This window comes from Channa argus, chromosome 12 (genome assembly GCF_033026475.1).
Source record: "Channa argus isolate prfri chromosome 12, Channa argus male v1.0, whole genome shotgun sequence".
Lineage (NCBI taxonomy): Eukaryota > Metazoa > Chordata > Actinopteri > Anabantiformes > Channidae > Channa > Channa argus.
Genome location: NC_090208.1, coordinates 17,290,418 through 17,309,699, shown reverse-complemented (window position 1 = coordinate 17,309,699; position 19,282 = coordinate 17,290,418). Strand labels below are relative to the sequence as shown.

General features: G+C 35.8%; 1 protein-coding gene across 1 annotated transcript; it reads right to left on the bottom strand.

The window, feature by feature from the left end:
• Window positions 1-7,376: 7,376 nt before the first annotated feature.
• LOC137136902 (C-type mannose receptor 2-like) lies at window positions 7,377-11,698 on the bottom strand. Its single transcript, XM_067522682.1, has 4 exons — window positions 11,570-11,698; window positions 10,981-11,361; window positions 10,477-10,833; window positions 7,377-8,630 (listed from the first exon to the last, which is right to left on the bottom strand). The coding sequence occupies exons 1-4, from the start codon at window positions 11,601-11,603 to the stop codon at window positions 8,290-8,292; spliced, it is 1,113 nt and encodes a 370-aa protein (XP_067378783.1). The 5' UTR covers window positions 11,604-11,698; the 3' UTR covers window positions 7,377-8,289.
• Between the last annotated feature and the right edge of the window lie 7,584 nt (window positions 11,699-19,282).

The window sequence follows — 19,282 nt, the reverse complement described above, 5'->3', positions numbered from 1 at the left end:
GTCCGCATGTTGATTTGGCACAGTTTTTATGCCGGATCCCCTTCATGACACAACCCTCTCCAATTTCTACCGGGCTTGGACCGGCACAGCACAGCTGGGGAGGGGAATGGGCTGTTAGGGGTTCAGTGTCTTGCCCAGAGACACTTCGACATATAGGGGCCAGGGATCAAACCACTGACCCTGTGGTCCGTCGACGACTGCCTTTTACCAACTGAGCCACAGCTTCCCCCTTATACAGAGACACCAGATTGGAATTTGCTTCTTAAGAATAAGTTGTAAAAAACAAATTACCATCGAGGGCTCATCACCCCCATTCAAAGACGCAGCCAGCAGCTAATTTCAGGAGGGTTAAAGCTCAGGATTAGACAGAGGGAACTGGTTCGAGTGTGGTTGGTAAATTCTTTTAAAATATTGAGATATTTTCTCAATGTTCATTCATCCATGATCTTAATCTCTTATCCTGTTTAGAGTTACATCAGTGCTGGAGCCTCCCAGCTGTCATAGGGTGAGAGGTGGTGATGGTCTAAATGAGGTCATGACAAAATTGATGTCAGTACTAGAAACAAACTTTAAATATTAATGGTATTGTTATTCCTTCAGAAACACCTAGATCGATTCATTCAACCATTATCTGTAACTGTTTATCATGTTCATGGTTGTGGGGGGCTGGAGCCGATCCCAGATGCCATTCAGTGACATACACCCTGGACAGGTCCCCAGTCTATCTCAGGGCAAACACAGAGAGACAAACACAGACAGACAACGATTCACACACTCACATTCACACCTACAGGCAATTTATAGGTCACCAATTAACCTAATGTCTTTGCACTTGGGGAGGAAACCAGAGTTTATGGAGAAAAGCCACGCGAGCATTCTTACTTCGGAGTTGCCAAAATCGCCGCTTTGTCCAGTCTCTTCTGTGTTACATGCTGACGCTTCGGGAACTCGTTCAGTGATTGATGCTCTGAGCTTTTAGTGTAGTTAAATGAAAACCCCGACATTTCAATATTTGATGCTTAAAGCAATGACGTAGAACATAAAGTGAAAAAGCACATTTGTGTCATTGTTGTAATGTTTGTAATGTTTCTTTTTATGTAATTTATCTTCTAACTTAACCTCACCATGAAGTCTTTTTGTTTTCCTGACCTTAATGCAGTTTTTGTATATATAAAGTAGTTCCTGTGGCGTCAAAAGGTGACACTCCTGGAGAGTTCAAAGCCAAAGTACACCTGTCTCGTCAATATGAGACATCAATGTATGTATGTATGTATGGATGTACAAAGTGGCACAATTTGACAGTGTCAATATCTGACACTGTGTAATGAGAACATGTTGTGTTCTCAGTACTTAGACTGATTTTACTTTTCTGTGAATGATGGACAAAGCTGATGCTCCCATCACACTACTTTTACAGAAAGGGGAAAAACAGCTTGTAGGACAGTTTGACTCTGTAAATGTTTTTTTACAGATGAATGATTAAAAAGTTTCAGCTTTTCTTGTGCAGTAGTGCCTCTGTCAGACTGATCTAATGATCCACTTACCCATCAGCATGAGCGGAAATAAACGGCAACAGAACACAGTGACGTCAATATGTTAATCAGGTTGATAAAATGCACAGCTAATGTACGTCCATGACAGAGGAAATATAAGACTATCTTATAACTTTTATCAAATGTTTTTAATATTATAATAATAATAATAATAATAATAATAATAATAATAATAATAATAATAATAATAATAATAATAATAATAATAATAATAATAATAATAATAATAATAGCAAATTCTATTTTAAAACATTTCCTTTACAAAGGACAAAACAACATTAGAAAACAACATTAGTTTAATGTTTTAAACCACAAACAAAGTGGTTTAAAAATCTACATGCAGCAAGTTTCAAAAATTCCATTTTACAACATGAATGTACACACAACACTAAAGAAAACTGAAACCTTATTTACGAGTAGCTGTTTTCTTTTGCTTCCTCGATGTCAGTATTTGCATATTAAAATATGGTGTGATGATTTGTAAATACTGCACAGACAATTTAAATCAAAATCCTTTTAAATTTGATACCAACACTAAATGTGAAAAAAGTAGCGGGGTACCGAGGCTGGAAAACTTGGGGATTCCTGACAGCCGGTCAGTATCATGACTGGGCTCAAAAAACAACATGGATAAGAAGCTGAGACTTTCAGAGGTTTGGGATGAGGTTCATCATTCTTTTACCACAAGCTTGATTTGGTCAAATTTAGCAGTTTGTATCAATTTGGATTTGAGGCCCAATATTAAACATGACAACACAGACACAGACAGAGGCTTTACTACGGCCTTGATGTACTTATGAGGAATTGGCTTAGTAGGATTTACAATATTATACTGACACAGAGATCGCTTGTCAGCATTTGAACATTAAAATGATGTGACAGAGAACTATCACATCTACCATATCAGTGAAAACCATCAGTAAACTCACTTTATATTTGGAAGCAAATTGGAAATAAAGTCACCAACAAACAAAAACAGAAAGGTTTGTTTGAAAATCTTACACCAGTTATGGGTAAATATATTAAAAACATGTTTCGAGCTTAAACTTTGATTTAGCCATTAATAATACTTAATTTTACATACTGAAAAAATGTAAATACAGAGGTAAAGTTTTTTACATAAAATAAAACACATTTCATAGATTGTTTGAATGTACAGATAAATGTACAGGAATCTAAATATCAAGCCACGGCTTGTTGTAAATAGTCACTTATGGTAAATTGTCGCTTATATAGCGCTTTACAATGTTGATTCCCATTCACCCATCCACACACACACTCACACACCAATGGCAGTGGCTGCCATGTGAGGTGCTCACCTGACCCACTGGGAGCAACTTGGGGTTCAGTGTCTTGCACAAGGACACTTCAACGTAGCCAGGAGCAGGGATTGAACCACTGACCCTGGTCAACTGCCTTGCCATTTGAGCTACAGCCGCCCCAGTAATGTTGTTGTAACGTGTTGTTAAGCTACTGTGCAGAAATCTGTAGGTCTAAAGAAGCAGGGACTAATAAATAGCATTTTTAGAGCTGTTGTGTTAAAGCAATATCACACTTGAGGTCATGCTGTTGTGCTGAAAACCAACATGGCTGTGACGCGGTCATCAGGGCTGTTATGCAGCCTCGTGCCGAAGATGTCACGACCGTGCTGATATTCAGTACAACAGCACTTCCTCTCTTCTCATGTTGCTTAAATAAGATACATACATGTAACAGTTGGATTCGACCAATGTACTACATCTAAATTAACTGGAGTTTACACTGCGACACTTTTAACAGGAAAGGAAAATAAATCGCTTGTCAGTATTTGAATATTAAAATGATGTGACAGAGAACTATCACATCTACTTGCTTATATTCAGTACAACAGCATTTCCTCTCTTCTCATGTTGTTTACATCTAAATTAACTGGAGTTTACACTGTGACACATTGAGTGTAAATAAACACTTTTAACAGGAAAGGAAAATAAATCTTGCATTAAAAAGTTTGGGAATTTCTTTGCAATACATTTTATCTACCATTTTTTGCTTGGATGATCTTCCTGATTGCAGGGTCTAAAGTGGATTAATAACCACTGACATTACTAAAGCTGCAATAAATGCAAGAATAAATAAATAGATTCAAATAATTTTGTAATTTCTTAATTTGTTATGTGATGAAATGTATGCTCATGCATGTGTGGTCTTATTATCACAGCTTAAAAGAAGAATTAAGAAGCTGGACACTAACACAGTAATGCAGTGTTGGCTTTGTCTGGTTTGGATCAATGTAGAAACAGAGCAGAACCAACACGGCAGAGTCTGAGAACCCACTTCCATGTAGATATATAAAAGACTCATTCTAAGCTAAATGAAACAACAGTTTCAAAGACACACAAATGTTATAAATGATTCACTGAACAACAATATTTACCAAAAACATAAACAAATCTGACCAGCATAAAGTAACTTTTTAAAATTAAGTTTGAGATTTCTGGATGTGTAAAATAAAGAGTAAGTTGGCATCATTGATGATGAACTAGTGAGTGTTTGCCTAAGAAATTAACATATTGCATCTTAAGAGAAAACAGCACAAGCGAACAAACAAAAAATAAATACTGTCTTATTAATCCTTTGTATTTGTCAGTTTTTTTTTTTTCGGTTGTGTGTGTGTTTGCATTGTGTTATATGTGTTTTTAGATTCAACACAGACACAGACGAAGGCTTTACTCTGGTCTTGATGTACTTATGAGGAATTGGCTTAGTATAATTTAACATTTCATACTGACATAGCGATTGCTTAACAGCATTTGAATTTTAATATGCAAAATTTTGAGTGATACTGCCAGAAAGATCCATCACTAACTGAACGTCCATATAACATTTTACAGTGGAAGCAAAGTAGAAATAGACATAACATTCACAAACACAAAGGTATGTTAACTTCATCACACTGACCTGCCCACAGTAACGTTTAGCAGGTGAAATGCTTCCAATGGTTGTCATAATTCAGAGGGTTAACCGGGCTAACATTCTGTACCAGACTTCATTTGAATCCATTCAGTATTTCACTACAAACCCAAATGTTGGCCTCATAGCAGCACAAGAGAAACAATCAAGAGATCACCAAAATGAATGAAATGTTTCTGCTGGAGGCCATATAGTTAGTACAAAAAAATCTATTTTTAGCTGTCTGTGTATCTGTGTGTGAGTGTTTGTGATTATCTCAGCCTTAGAAAAAACTTAAAACTCACCAGAAACTCCAGCACTGTCTGTTAATTAACCAAAGCTTTTTTCCTCCTCTTTTTCACAAAAAAGTGTAAAATACACACTTTTCAATAACTATACTGTTCTCATTTTAATCATTTGTTACTCATATGTTGTTTTGTGCCTAAAAGGTTTGCGCTTTGACCTTTGACTTAATTTCATGGACTTATTTCTCACTGACTTCTTTGTTCTACAATATTCAAATAATGAGAAGAATGGTCTTAAAGTAGCTCAAGTTGAAGTAAATGCTCTAAAATGTACGTGAATGTAAGTAAAAAAGTGCAAGCAGTAAAGTAAGAAAACAATGTATTAAACCACTGGAATGGATAAAAGTCCTGTAAAAAAGAGTTAAACCCTATGTTGTCTTAAGGGACAAAAATGACCTGTGGCCATTTTAACAACAGAAATAAAACCATAAATGATGTTTTTTCAAATTAAAATTTGATGACTTTTCCTAAAATGACCCCAACATTAATAAAAATCAATCATAATTTTTCATATTTTTATGAAAGCTTTATTACTGTCCTACTGTCCCACATGTACTAATTAGGTAAGATGTGTGGCCAAAAGGTTGGTGGATATTGCAGTTGCATTTATAGTCAGGCTGTTGTTATTATCGTTACTGCTTGCCCACCTGTTTCCCCTTCAATTAAAGGTATTCAGAAAAAAAACTCAAGTGGTGTTTACTGATTGAATATTGATAAAGTACTGCACAGGAGGGAAAATCTAGTCATTCACAGAGTTTACGATGAATGATGCAATTTTTTCTTCGTGCAAAATAGATTTGAGGATTGAAATGAAATTTGCTGCTTTATTTTAGAGATTTAGCGGAGGTGGGTTATTTTTTTTGCCATTAGAACTGGGGAATTATACAGAATTCTAACACCACACAAGGGTTAATCTCCAAAAAAATGGTGTGCAGTTGAAATTACTTAACCACACCTGGATGATGGAGAACATTGGCAAAGAGAAGTTAGTAGCAGCTGGTAAAGTTCAAGATGACTGATTAACAACAATGCTTTATACTTTATTAGTTAATTACATTTTGTATATAACATGCATCCTTTATCTGTAATCGCAATTCTATTTGGGTTGCGGGGGGCTGGAGCTTACCAGCTGTCATCAAGCGAGAGCCGGCGTACAGCCTGGACAGGGTGCCAGTCAATCTCAGGGCCACGGAGAGACATACGCAGACAGACAACCATTCACACTCACATTCACACTTACGGTGCATTTTAGGGTCACTATTAAAGTAACACGCATGTTTTTGGACTGTGGGAGGGAACCAGAGTATCCGGAGGAAACCCACACATGCACTGGGAGAAACTGCAAATTCTAGACACAAAGGTCACGCCCTCCTGGGGCGCAAAAATGTAAATATTCCAGTGAACTTTTGGAAATGTACTTAGTTACTTAATAACTCTAAAACAATTTAATTTAAATGGCAGATCATAGACCCATCTCAGTCATTACTAGTTACATCTGAGGCCCAATTGTTGTAGCTAAACTCCTTATTATTGACCCAACCAAACATTGGGGCCGTCTGCTTTTCTTGGCTCTCTCTTGGACCCATCTCTGCTTGTCAAGGTTAGTGATGGAGACCAGGTTATGGTGATACTTTGAGGGGTAATCCATGGCCTCCACTCATGTCTTACTTATTGATCAGGATCACTTTATCAGTTGGTCAGGGGGTTCAGTTGTATTTTGAGGCTAATTTGATGAATATTGTCAGAGCTCCATTTTACTGCCCTTTTTAAAACAGGCGTAGCACAAGATGAAATAGGTGTCACCAATGTTAGATGTGACTTGATACAGAGCAAAGCAAAAAAAGGACCATTACCAAACTGTTAGAGACTTGAAGAATAAATAAGGTGATTTACTATAAGCTACAAATTGTTTGCTTCAAAGCTGCTGTGCTGTATGTTTGTGGATTATATTTCTGAAAGTGTTTATGGAATTGCATTTTTCCAATATAAGTCTTTATTGTGACCTATTTTAACATAAAGATGCAACTTTAAATGGCACCTTCTACAGATTATGGTTTATTTATACGGAATTGCATGAATAAAATATAGTTTCTAATTTATTATAAATTAAATATTAATGTAAATCATATTATACTATACAAATGCAGAATTGAATAAAATGTGGGCTTTCTTTGATATTTGGGTGTCCTCTATAGAGTCCACACAACAGTAATGTTGATGTCTGTCTTCCCACTGTATCCTCTGACATCCTCAGAACATTTTGCATGTAAACAGCACACTCCACAATATGACAGCAACTTCATATTCACTATACTTTATACTTATGTAATACATGTTTAGGTAGCTAGCTAAGTAAATAAAATATGTGTGGTTTTATCATAGATTAGAAGAAGAATCGTTGATAGTGATTAGTTTCTGTAACAATCAGCATCAACTTAACTGTTTAATGATGTAACAACTCTATAATTGTTTGATTTGATGCACAGAAGCCTCCTGGTTTAGGAAAAGTATAGTTAGGTTTAGTAATTTAAGTCCTTGGTTAAGTGAGAAAAAACAGAGAACTACTTTGAGATTGACTAGTTTATTCATATTCAGATATTAAATGATCACAAGTAAAGGTAATCACAGAATACATGGATTCTGCCTTAAACAGTTGTATTGTATTCCCATCACCAAATCTTAACAAACACATAAAAAACTGTTATATTTTGAATGTATGAAAACAAAATCAAACCAGTATTCTATAGTAAGAACAAATAAAAAAAAAAAAACAGAAACAGTTTACAAGCTCCAAAAATAAATGTGAAACTGTCTCCAATCTCTCTGCCAACAATTTCTCATCCCTTCATCAAAAGACTGAGATTATTTCACATGTCCACCATGGAGGCCACACAGTGCACTTATTTTGTCTGTGCCAGTTTTTATTGTTGTTTTTTAGCTATATTTAACCTGATAGGTCCTTTATAAACCTCACAAAGACAACGACTACACCACACAGAATAAAAATAGTTTAAAAATGTCTAACAGATTACACATTTTTATCTTTTTAACTTGTTCATGTTACTGGGTTGAAAAAAACAAGTTTTCTTTCTCAGCACAGTCTTTACAGAGTAAGAAGATAAGGGTCTCAGGATTGATGAGGAAGGTCCAAACCAGATCAATTAGTGATATAACTAGAAGTACTAAATGAATAGAGGCCTAATGAGACCTGAAAACATTTTTACAAATATGACACAGTAACATCCAACTAAAACAGAATAAAAGACTCACTGATTCCATAAAGATATAAATCAGTGACGCAGACAACTGCACACAAATCAAAGACATGCTGCATTGTGTGTGTTGTAGCAGTTGTGACCGTTGTGTTCTGTTCTTTACCCACAGCATTTATATTGTTCAGTTAACAAGACTATTTAAGTCACACCAGCATTATTTTCAAAAGTAATGCACCACGAAAAACTAAATGAGGAAACGAGTATAAAGTCTCCACTAAGTGAAATGTTTTAAAAACAGATGCAATTAAACTTCTCATTATCAGGTTTTTTGAACCACTGATTTTGCCCAGCTTTCTCCATGGCTGCAGACATGTCACAGTCATCACTATTTCCATTAGGAGCCCAGTTTGTATAGTTAACTCTGTTGTCACTGACCCAGAACCAGAAATCGAGAGTGCAGCTGTAGTGCAGCCCCAACCAGACATAAGAGCTGTTTGCTTTCTTGACTTCCTCTTGGACCAAGCTCTGCTCATCAAGGTTAGTGATGGAGACCAGGTCATGGTGATTCTCTCTGCAGTAATCCAAGGCCTCCACCCAGGTCTTATTCTCCTTGACCAGGATCACTTTATCTGACATAGACAAACATGGGTTAAATTGTCAGTTACATTTTGAGAACAATAGGCTCCAAATATTTTTAATTTGAAGTAAAAATACTACATATAAATGTAAATAGCTGATTGAGCTTGGAGCTTCACCTTTCAGCTTGTTATTTGTTACTTGTTATAACCATCCAGTATAAAGCAATTCAACTATAGAGCAGTTAGTGACATTAACTGCATTTTCAGAGACATTTTAATTTTAAAGCTAAAAGATAAGCATAATACATTTGATAAAACAACAAATAAAAGTTCTGTCTGTTTTTATATAGTAAATGTATCTGTGCAGCTGTCTGCCCCTCTCTGCAGACCTATTATATGCCACCGTGTGCGAAAAATACATTAAAGCGAACTTAAAGGTCAGAATGAAACTTGTTATTTAATAATAAAAAGTTATGAGTTATGAGTAATGAGTGATGAGTGATGAGTGGATGAAATGTCTAAGACACACCCACTGGCTTGATGTGAATTCTTTAAAATACTAACTAACTTGGACGTTCTCACAAACAGCTTCTACACTTATCACTCACCATATTTACACTAATGGTCCAATACTCAAGAAAAAGTAAACATTGGCTTAAAAAACTCTTCACTTCAAATACTGTACCACTTCAAATCCTTTAGAAGTCTTCTTCTTTTCCTTTCGGCTGCTCCCTTTCAGGGGTCGCCACAGCGAATCATGTGCCTCCATCTAACTCTATCCTCTGCATCCTCTTCACTCACACCAACTAACTTCATGTCCTCCCTCACTACATCCATAAATCTCCTCTTTGGTCTTCCTCTAGACCTCCTGCCTGGCAGCTCCAACCTCAGCATCCTTCTACCGATATATTCACAGTTTCTTCTCTGAACATGTCCAAACCACCTCAATCTGGCCTCTCTGACTTTATCTCCAAAACATCTAACATGAGCTGTCCCTCTGATGTACTCATTCCTGATCCTGTCCATCCTCCTCACTCCCAAAGAGAACCTCAACATCTTAAGCTCTGCTACCTCCAGCTCTGCCTCCTGTCTTTTCTTCAGTGCCACTGTCTCTAAGCCGAACAACATTGCTGGTCTCACCACCGTCTTGAACACCTTTCCTTTCATTCTCGCTGATACTCTTTTATCACACAACATCAAATCCTTTAGAAGTACTAAACATATTATCTACAACTTACTTAAAGTACAAAAGTTAAAGAACTTCACTAAGAAAACAATGTATTTTAAACAATGCTGATTATGGTAGTTATGGCTAAACCTATAGGAGCAAAGATCACTGTGCTGCTAAAGCTGGAGCTGATATTAATCACAGGTGGTTAAACTATAATGAAACATTAGCATTTATTATTTAATAATATTTCTATATAAAAACCACCAGGTGGTATTAATGTTATGGCCACATAATGCCTAGAAACACACATCAGACTGGTGGTTTAAAGCTCAGTTTTGTCTGTGTTATAACAGCTGTTTAATGGAGAACATTAATATTCTATGTCCAGATGTTTCATTCCAGCTTTGTTTATGTTTTGTTTAATTGCTTCATATTTCTGAACTGTTTCAGAACACAAATAATATGATACTATACAAACAGGATGAGGTGTTAAAAAATGATAAATGTCCTCACTAATCACTGGATGTTGTCTTGGACTCTCTCTCCCTCCATCACAGTCTCTCTCTCTGTTCGCTTTGTTTTACAGTATTGAAGCACAAAATGAAACCAGCAGCTTCAATAATTTAGCTACAGCTGCCCCCAAATCTTAAACATACACATACTGTAGTTATAATGCATCTTGTGACTGATGAAGAAAATCATTAAAACAAAATATAAATAACTCACCACTGTAGCAGATGAAGGGTTTTTTGCTATTACAATCATTAAAGCTCCATTTTCCTGCTCTGTTTAACACAGTCGTAGCACATTTCTTGTCATCTTTTCCATCGACCAGATCATTGGTTGATAAACTTTCCCAGTATCTGAAAGAGAAACTACTTCCATCTGACCACATCCAGGTGGCTCTGAACAGCCCGATCCACATGTTGGTTTCAGACATATCAGATCCAGACTTTGCACAATGATCCAACTGATCAAGTCCACTGATCAGGTCTGTGTGATTTACTCTGCAGTAGTTCTGAGCCTGTGGCCAGGTCATCTTATCACTGATCACCTGGAATGTTTTTTTGGATGGGTTTGTGTCTGTGTAATATTAAAACCAAATATTGTTGTTATTTAATTCTATATAATATGTAATTGTTCAAATGGACAAATCATGTTCTGCACATTATTCTGTCAAAACAAAATATTATCAGAATGACAATAGCACATTAAGCCACATATTCTTACCATTGTAGCAGATGAATTTGTATAAATCAGTACAAGGGAAATCCTTCCATTTTTTGTCGTTCATAAGTGCACAGTTCTTAAGATTTCCCCTGTTATCATTCCCCTGACCTGCCTCCCATCTTGCTTCCTTTTTATTGAACTTCACCCCTGGCAGAGACCAATGCCACTTCCTGTTCTCCTTCCCTGGGTAGCTGTGCAGACCGATCCAGGCTTCATCCTGACTCTCTGTAGAGTTAATGAGTCTCTTCATGTCTGTCATGTTGGACACTGTGGCCAGGTCTGTATATTTCTCTTTACAGTACTTCTGAGCTTCATCCCATGTTTTATTCTCTTTAATAAAGTGATAATCATATAGGCGACAAGTGAAGAAGGAACACTGCCCTAAAAACAGAAGAAATACTAAACTGATTTTAACCCAAAACCATGATTACCTGTCACACTCTATAAATGATAACACAGCATGACTTAAAGGTATCTTCATTTATTGTTATCAATTAAACTTAATGAGCCTGTAAAACAGTTCGATGCTATAAATCAGCAGAAAGACTTTTTTTTGGGGGGGGGGACTTTTTAATGATGATCCACTTACCCATCAGGCTGAGCAGAATCAAACTCCACTGCATCTTTACTCTGCTTGAACCCAAACACAATGACCTTTAAAGAGTTTAAATGATTTGAAGAAATATAGACTGGCTGTGTGTTCAGGTTAATAACAAACAATAAAGGAAACAGATTCACAAGCTTCACATTCATGATGCTTCATTATAAAGAATGTATTTAATATTAGTTAAATACCCACAAATTAATGCACATGTTTACATTATCTTAGTAAAACGCATCAACTAAAGGAAGAACTGTAACATAGTTTGCTTTGAACGTTCTCATTCAATAAATAATGTTTGCTGACATGTATCAAACAAAAGACTTAAATTCACAACATTAAAGACACAATAATAAAAATATGCTTAAATATCTTTTGACACAACATAGATCTTACTTTATATACGTTGTGCTGTTGTTCTGATGTAGACTGTGTGTAATAAAATGCTGAATGCTCAATAAATAGCTTAGAAAGAGCTCCTCCTTTTTTAAGTTTCTGAATGTCAGCATTTGAATATTCAATATTCAAATATGGTGGTAGCATATCTTTTCCTGCTTTTCTCATACATACATGTTCAAAACCTGGACTCTCCTCATATGATCTGTCAGCCATTGTTCTCAATAATGACCCAAATAACTGCTTTCTCTTTACCCAACTATAAGTTTGTAACTGGAATTTTTCTAAAGTTATAATTCACCGTCATTTATTTTTGTACACACTCTAAAGTGAACTTGTCCAGGTCAATGATGATTCCCTGTTTCTCGTTCCATTTTCCAGTGCCCGATACATGTCAACTATCAACAGAGAACAGAGTCACTGTTTCTCAGGTGAAGTAAACTAAAAATACCACTTCCTCAAAATCATTTCTTGTTCATGTTAACTAATCTCTCCCATCTGCCTGCAGACATTTACCTTCTCATACTAGTAGAGAGTTACTGTGTATTTTTCATCTACAGAGCAACAAATCAGAAAAGAAGCTCAAGGCATCTTACACATGAGGGAACAGCTGTGTTAAACAACGACACTGATCTGGTTAAAATAAACTTTAATGAACAATGTTTGACCATCCTTTCTTTGTTTTGTTTAAAATTTCTGTATGTATCTAACAAAATTCTAAACGTAAACTTGTTTACAAAAAACACCAGGGTTATTTAAAAGATGGCATATTATGGTTTCATATTATGTATTCAATATTTGATTGTTATATTTGATGTGTTTTGTTGAATTGCAGTTTTGGAGATGGTTAAAAAAAGAAAAAACTTTCCCTTTTTCTACTTCTATTTGTATTTTATCCAGATTTGTGTCATTTAGTTACACAAATGACCAGTAGAGAATTCAAACAAAGTTAATTAACAATATAAAAAAAATTTATATTTTTCTCAGAAACACAACATTAAAGAGTTCAGATTTTGCCACTGTTAAACTGATTGATTCAACAAAATGTGCAGTTTTAATAACATGCAGATTCTCAATATTAGGTCAAACAAAAATGACCATGGAACTATAAATGGAAGTACAGTGTAAGTTAGGTTTTGGAATACCAGTCCTCAGTTCCTCATGTATTTTGGGACTTTGAAATTGAATGTGCACCTCTTTAGTTTCCACAGAAAAGGCTGCACAACAGAAGATTAAAACATACTCGAAAACTTCTTAAGAATAAGTTGTAAACAACAAATTACCATCGAGGGCTCATCACCCCCATTCAAAGACGCAGCCAGCAGCTAATTTCAGGAGGGTTAAAGCTCAGGATTAGACAGAGGGAACTATTTCGAATGCGGTTGGTAAATTATTTTAAAATATTGAGATATTTTCTCAAAGTTCATTCATCCATGATCTTAATCTCTTATCCTGTTTAGAGTTACGTCAGTGCTGGAGCCTCCCAGCTGTCATAGGGTGAGAGGTGGTGATGGTCTATGTGTTTAATGTCCAATGAGGCATCACGTTTTAGAGAAAATGAGGTCATGACAAAATTGATGTCAATATTAGAAACAGACTTTATATATTGGTATTGTTATTCCTTCAGAAACACCTAGATCGATCATTCAACCATTATCTGTAACTGTTTATCATGTTCATGGTTCTGGGGGGCTGGAGAAGATCCCAGATGCCATTTGGTGAGATACCACCTGGACAGGTCCCCAGTCTATCTAAAGTCTTTGTGTTTTCCTGACCTTAATGCAGTTTTTGTATATATAAAGTAGTTCCTGTGGTGTTAAAAGGTGACACTACTGGAGAGTTTAACAACGAAGTGCACCTGTCTCGTCAATATGAGACATCAACGTATGTATGTATGGATGTACAAAGTGGCACAATTTGACAGCGTCAATATCTGACACTGTGAAATGAGAATGTGTTGCGTTCTCACTACTTAAACTGATTTTACTTTTCTATGAATAATGGACAAAGCTGATGCTCCCATCACACTACTTTTACAGAAAGGGGAAAACAGCTTGTAGGAAAGTTTGACTCTGTAAATGTTCCTTTACAGATGAATGATTAAAAAGTTTCAGCTTTTCTTGTGCAGTAGTGCCTCTGTCAGTCTGATCTAATGATCCACTTACCCATCAGCATGAGCGCAAATAAACGGCAACAGAACACAGTGACGTCAATATGTTAATAAGGTTGATAAAATGCACAGCTAATGTACGTCCATGACAGGGGAAATATAAGATATTCTTATGGTAACATTTTATAAATGTGTATGTACTAATGTATTTTTTCGGCTTTTGCAGCCAAAGGTGACGATAACAATAACATGTTACATGATAATGTGATGTTGTTTGTCCTGAATAACAACATGAATGTAAACACACAACAATAAAGAAAACTGAAGAATGTAGGTTGTAGGTACATTCTGAAGTTTTGCAGCGATGTAGCTGTAAAATTGTTTTCTTTAGCTTCCTGAATGTCACTATTTGCATATTAAAATATGGAGGTTTCAGGATCCTGTCCATGACAGAAAAGTTTTTATATGAAGAGTAAGAACCTATCATCCATGTAAGAGGTCATTTAATAAGTGGAAAATAAGAAAGTAATTTTAAATGTACCACATACATGTCAGCTACAAACTGGTTTATTAAAACACTTCATCACATTCAGCCAGTAACTTTTCTCCTTGTGATCTTCAAGTCACTCGGTGTGCTGAGACAGAACCTCTCATTCTGCCTGTTATTCTACATTTATGCAACATACCTGCTGTTATTATGTTTATGTTTATTAAAGAATAGAGAGAAAGAGCAAATGTAGAAGAATTAATAAAGGTAAATATCCCCATTTCCAAAACAATTGGGACACTGTAAAATTTGAATCAAAAGGGTGTGTGATGATTTGTAAATACTGCACAGACAATTAAAATCAAAATCCAATTTAAAATGCAACAAGTGAAAAAAGGAGCGGGACAACAAGACTTGGGGATTCCTGACAGCCGGTGAGTATCATGACTGGGCTCAAAAAGCAACATTGATAAGAAGCTGAGACTTTCAGAGGTTTGGGATGAGGTTCATCATTCTTTTACCACAAGCTTGATTTGGTCAAACTTAGCAGTTTGTGTCAATTTGGATTTGAGGCCCAATATTAAACATGACAACACAGACACAGACAGAGGCTTTACTCCGGCTTTGATGTACTTATGAGCAATTGGCTTAGTACAATATTGCATGTTATACTGACACAATGACCGCTTGCCAGCATTTGAACATTAAAATGCAAAATTTAGTGGTAACTTTGATTTATACAATAATAATACTTGTTTTACATACTTAAAAACTGAAGATGGAAAGTTTATGATTTTTACATAAAATAAAATGAAACACATTTCATACATACTCTTGAATATATGTAAGGCAACACAAACCAGTACACTGTAAATAAAATGCTAAGAACTTTATACTTTAATTGTAGACAATGAATAAAACATTGGCTACAATTTGTCTCTCTTCAGTCTAGATGCAGCTTGCTGCTCTATCAGATATTCCAAGGAGTTTGTCATAAGTTTATTACATTTTCAACTCTATCCACACCCATTCTGTTGTCCACCTCAATAAGCAAGAACAATAAATTTAGCTGAACTTAACATACATCTGCAATGGTTTTAGACTTATCTAAGTTTAACTCAAACTAAGAAGTAAGATGTGTAGTTGCGATAACTCAACTTTGTACAACCACCTCTGAATGACTGAGAACATTCACCATCTCCAATGTGAAAATTATTAAAAAGAGAAGTTATAGTAGCAGCTGAATTTATGTAGTTGTATTTTGTCATCTTTGAAAAGTAAATAAATAAAACTGTAAGATAAATGTAGAGCAGTAAAAGTACAATATTTTCCTCTGAACTGTAGTGGGGTAAAAGTGAAAGTAGCATGAAATGGAAATATTCCAGTCGAGTACAAGTACTGCAAAATTTTACCTATTTACAGTAGTTCAGTAAATATATTTAGTTACTCAGTAACCTTGCAGACAAATATCTCATTATCAGGTATTTTAAACCACTGCTTTTGTCCTCCAGTCTCCAGTGGCTTCAGACATGTCACAGCCATCAGTTACATTAGAGGTCCAGTTGTTGTAGCTGAACCCTTTATCACTGACTGGGTTCATGTGTTATTCCTGAGACAAAGGGATATTAGTTTTGAATCAAGTACTGAATTTTTCTTCAGACATTAACTTCTTGGTAAATGTTAAAAATATCTAAAACACTCAATTTAGTTTTTATATTTTAATTATGTTATAGTGAAGCATAAATACTCGTCACAGGTCATGAGAATCTAGACAATGGGATGAACAACATAAAAAAAAAAAAAAACAATTATTAAACTTGTCTGACACATCAGTGAGAGTGAAGAGCCTTTGATTAATTCATATTATATAACTGTTATTTCCAACCAAGCAATTTTATTGGACAAGAGACATTGAATGAGTAGTGATATGGAGAATAACAGCACTGGGACGATTAACCCATGTGCCCTCTTCAGACAGATATATAGATGCAACAGTGTTTTTCAACCCATGTATTATATCTAAATTAAATAGAGTTTACACTGTGTCACTGTGAATGTAATGAGACAGGAAAATAAGTCCTGCTTAAAAAAGTTTGGGGATGTTTTTGCAGATTCTTCGTTTTTACAGAAATCAGTAATTAGCAGATGGTCTCATATTGTGTAAGTGTTTTTTTATTTGATGGAAATGTCAAATACATAAAAATACTTTTACTCCAAATAGTAATAAATGATATAAAAAACTGTTGGGCTGAGGTAAAAATCTATCTTCAATCTATATTCAATTCAATTCAACTTTAATTATTTACATAGCATTCACAACAAAGTCATTTTAAAGCACTTTACATAATAAAGTCCAGATGTTACACGTATCTAGAGGCAACCCAGCAAATCTTCCTTAAACAAAGCTGTAGGCAACAGTGGAGAGGAAAAACTCCCTTTAACGGAAGAAACCTCCAGTAGAACCAGGGTCAGGGTAGGCGCCCATCTTGGAACAGGCCTTGACCGGTTGGGGTTATTGGAATTTGGAGAGAGAACAACAAAACATTGGGCAGGTTGGTAGGACTAGTAGCTGCGCATTGGAAACACACAGCTCCAAAGCCTGGGACACCTGCAGGAAGGGACAGAGTGAGAGAGAGACAGTGAAGGAGAAGCACAACTAAGGGAGAGAGAAGACACAAAGTTAATTGCGTGCAGAGGTGACAAATAAATGTTTAAAGAGAAAAGAGAGGAGAGGAGCTCATTGCACTTGGGGGAGTCCCCCAACAGTCTAAACCTACAGCATCATAATTAAGAGCTAGTTCATGTTGACTGAGCAGCTTTAACTATAAGTCTAGACTTAAAAGTAGAGAGGGTGTCTGCCTCCTGAATCTGGATTGGGAGCCAGTTCCACAGGAGAGGGGCTTGATAGCTAAAGGCTCTGCTTCCCATTCTACTTCTGGAAACTCTGGGAAGGAAGCGGGTTTTAAATTCTATTCTAGATTTTATGGGAAGCCAGTGGAGAGAAGCTAATGAAGGAGAAATATGATCTCTGTCTGCTTCCTGTCAGCACTCTTGCTACAGCATTTTAAATTAATTGAATGCTTTCGAGGGAGTTATTAGGTGATTCTACAAGTAGGGAATTACAAGAGTCCAACCTAAAGCTAACAAATGCATGGACTAGTTTTTCAGCATCACTTTGAGTCAGGATGCTCCTAATTGTGGCAATGTTCCCTAGGGGGAAGAAATTTGTTTTATATGTGATGTAAAGGACAAATCCTGGTCAAACATATCTCCAAGGTTCCTCACAGCTGTACTGAAGCCCAAAGTTATGCCATCTAAAGTAACTATATTGTTAGGCAGCATATTTCTCATATTTTTAGGCCCAAATACAAAACATTTGTGCTAATTTAGAAAAAATTCTCTTAATGTTTTCCTGTGACCCAGTGAAATTCAAATGATTTTTTTTTTTACATTTGTAAACTTGATTTTTAAACTTGATTGAACTTAGAGGCACTGTAGAAATTTCTGATGAATCATAGCTGAGTTTTGAAAGTCCTGATGATGACAACACAGACACAGACGTAGGCTTCATTCTGGCCTTGATGTGCTTGTGACGACTCAGTTTAGCAAATCTTTGCATGCTGCACAGACTCAGAGATCACGTCAGCATTTGAATATTAAAATGCAGAGTTTTGAATGATGACATGTATCTCTACCAGATCCACCAATACCAGGACGTCCGTGTTAAGGATTAAAAAGAATTATTTACATAATATGGTGAAAATAGAAACATTGTTTACTGTCGAACAATGACAAACACAAAGGTTCATTCTAAGATGTAAAAAGACCATTTCTGATATTTTTTTTAAATTGACAGATTTTAGCTTATTTGAAAGATCACTGAAGTTATAAAAAACACAGTAAATGACACAAAGTTACATAACAGTGTCTCTCTTTCATGTGCTGCTGAAGACAATACAGACAGTCAACGGGTCGAGTTTGTCCTACAGCTGCTGTCATGTTGACATTTGATTATTGAAATACAGAGGTTTAATATGTTTATCATAGTCAAGAAAAGGTCCATCAATGTCCAGAATAGAACTGACATAATGAGAACTGGGAGCAGAACAAGTGAGGGGGTGATACAAAGACGTCAGCTTTGTTGCTGATCCAACATATCACAATACTTAAACTCCGGATGCTGCGTCTACAGTATCTGTGCCCACTAACAGGCATATTATCATAATTGGACATTGAATAATCACCTTTGATGCACTTTGGTGACAGACCTCTACAAAAAAATTCATGTTCCTTTTCATCCTTCACAAATGTTGAGCACTGGGTAAAGGTGTTGAAAGAATCATTAGCAAAACACTCACACATTTGGAAGTTTAAATCCCCACTAACAACTAAAGTTGTGATATTGTTTTTCACATGTGGCATCAGCACTGCTATTGTTATTAAAAACATGAACTGTTGACTTGTACAAAGACGTCAGCTTTGTTGCTGATCCAACATATCACAATACTTAAACACGGGATGCTGCGTCTACAGTATCTGTGCCCACTAACAGGCATAGTTTAAATCCCCACTTACATCTAAAGTTGTGATATTGTTTTTCACATGTGTCATCAGCACTGCTATTGTTTTTGAAAACATGTTTTTGAATAGTTGACTTGTTAGAGTTGCTTGTTATCCAGGTGAAAGAATTATTGTTTGAATTTTTTAC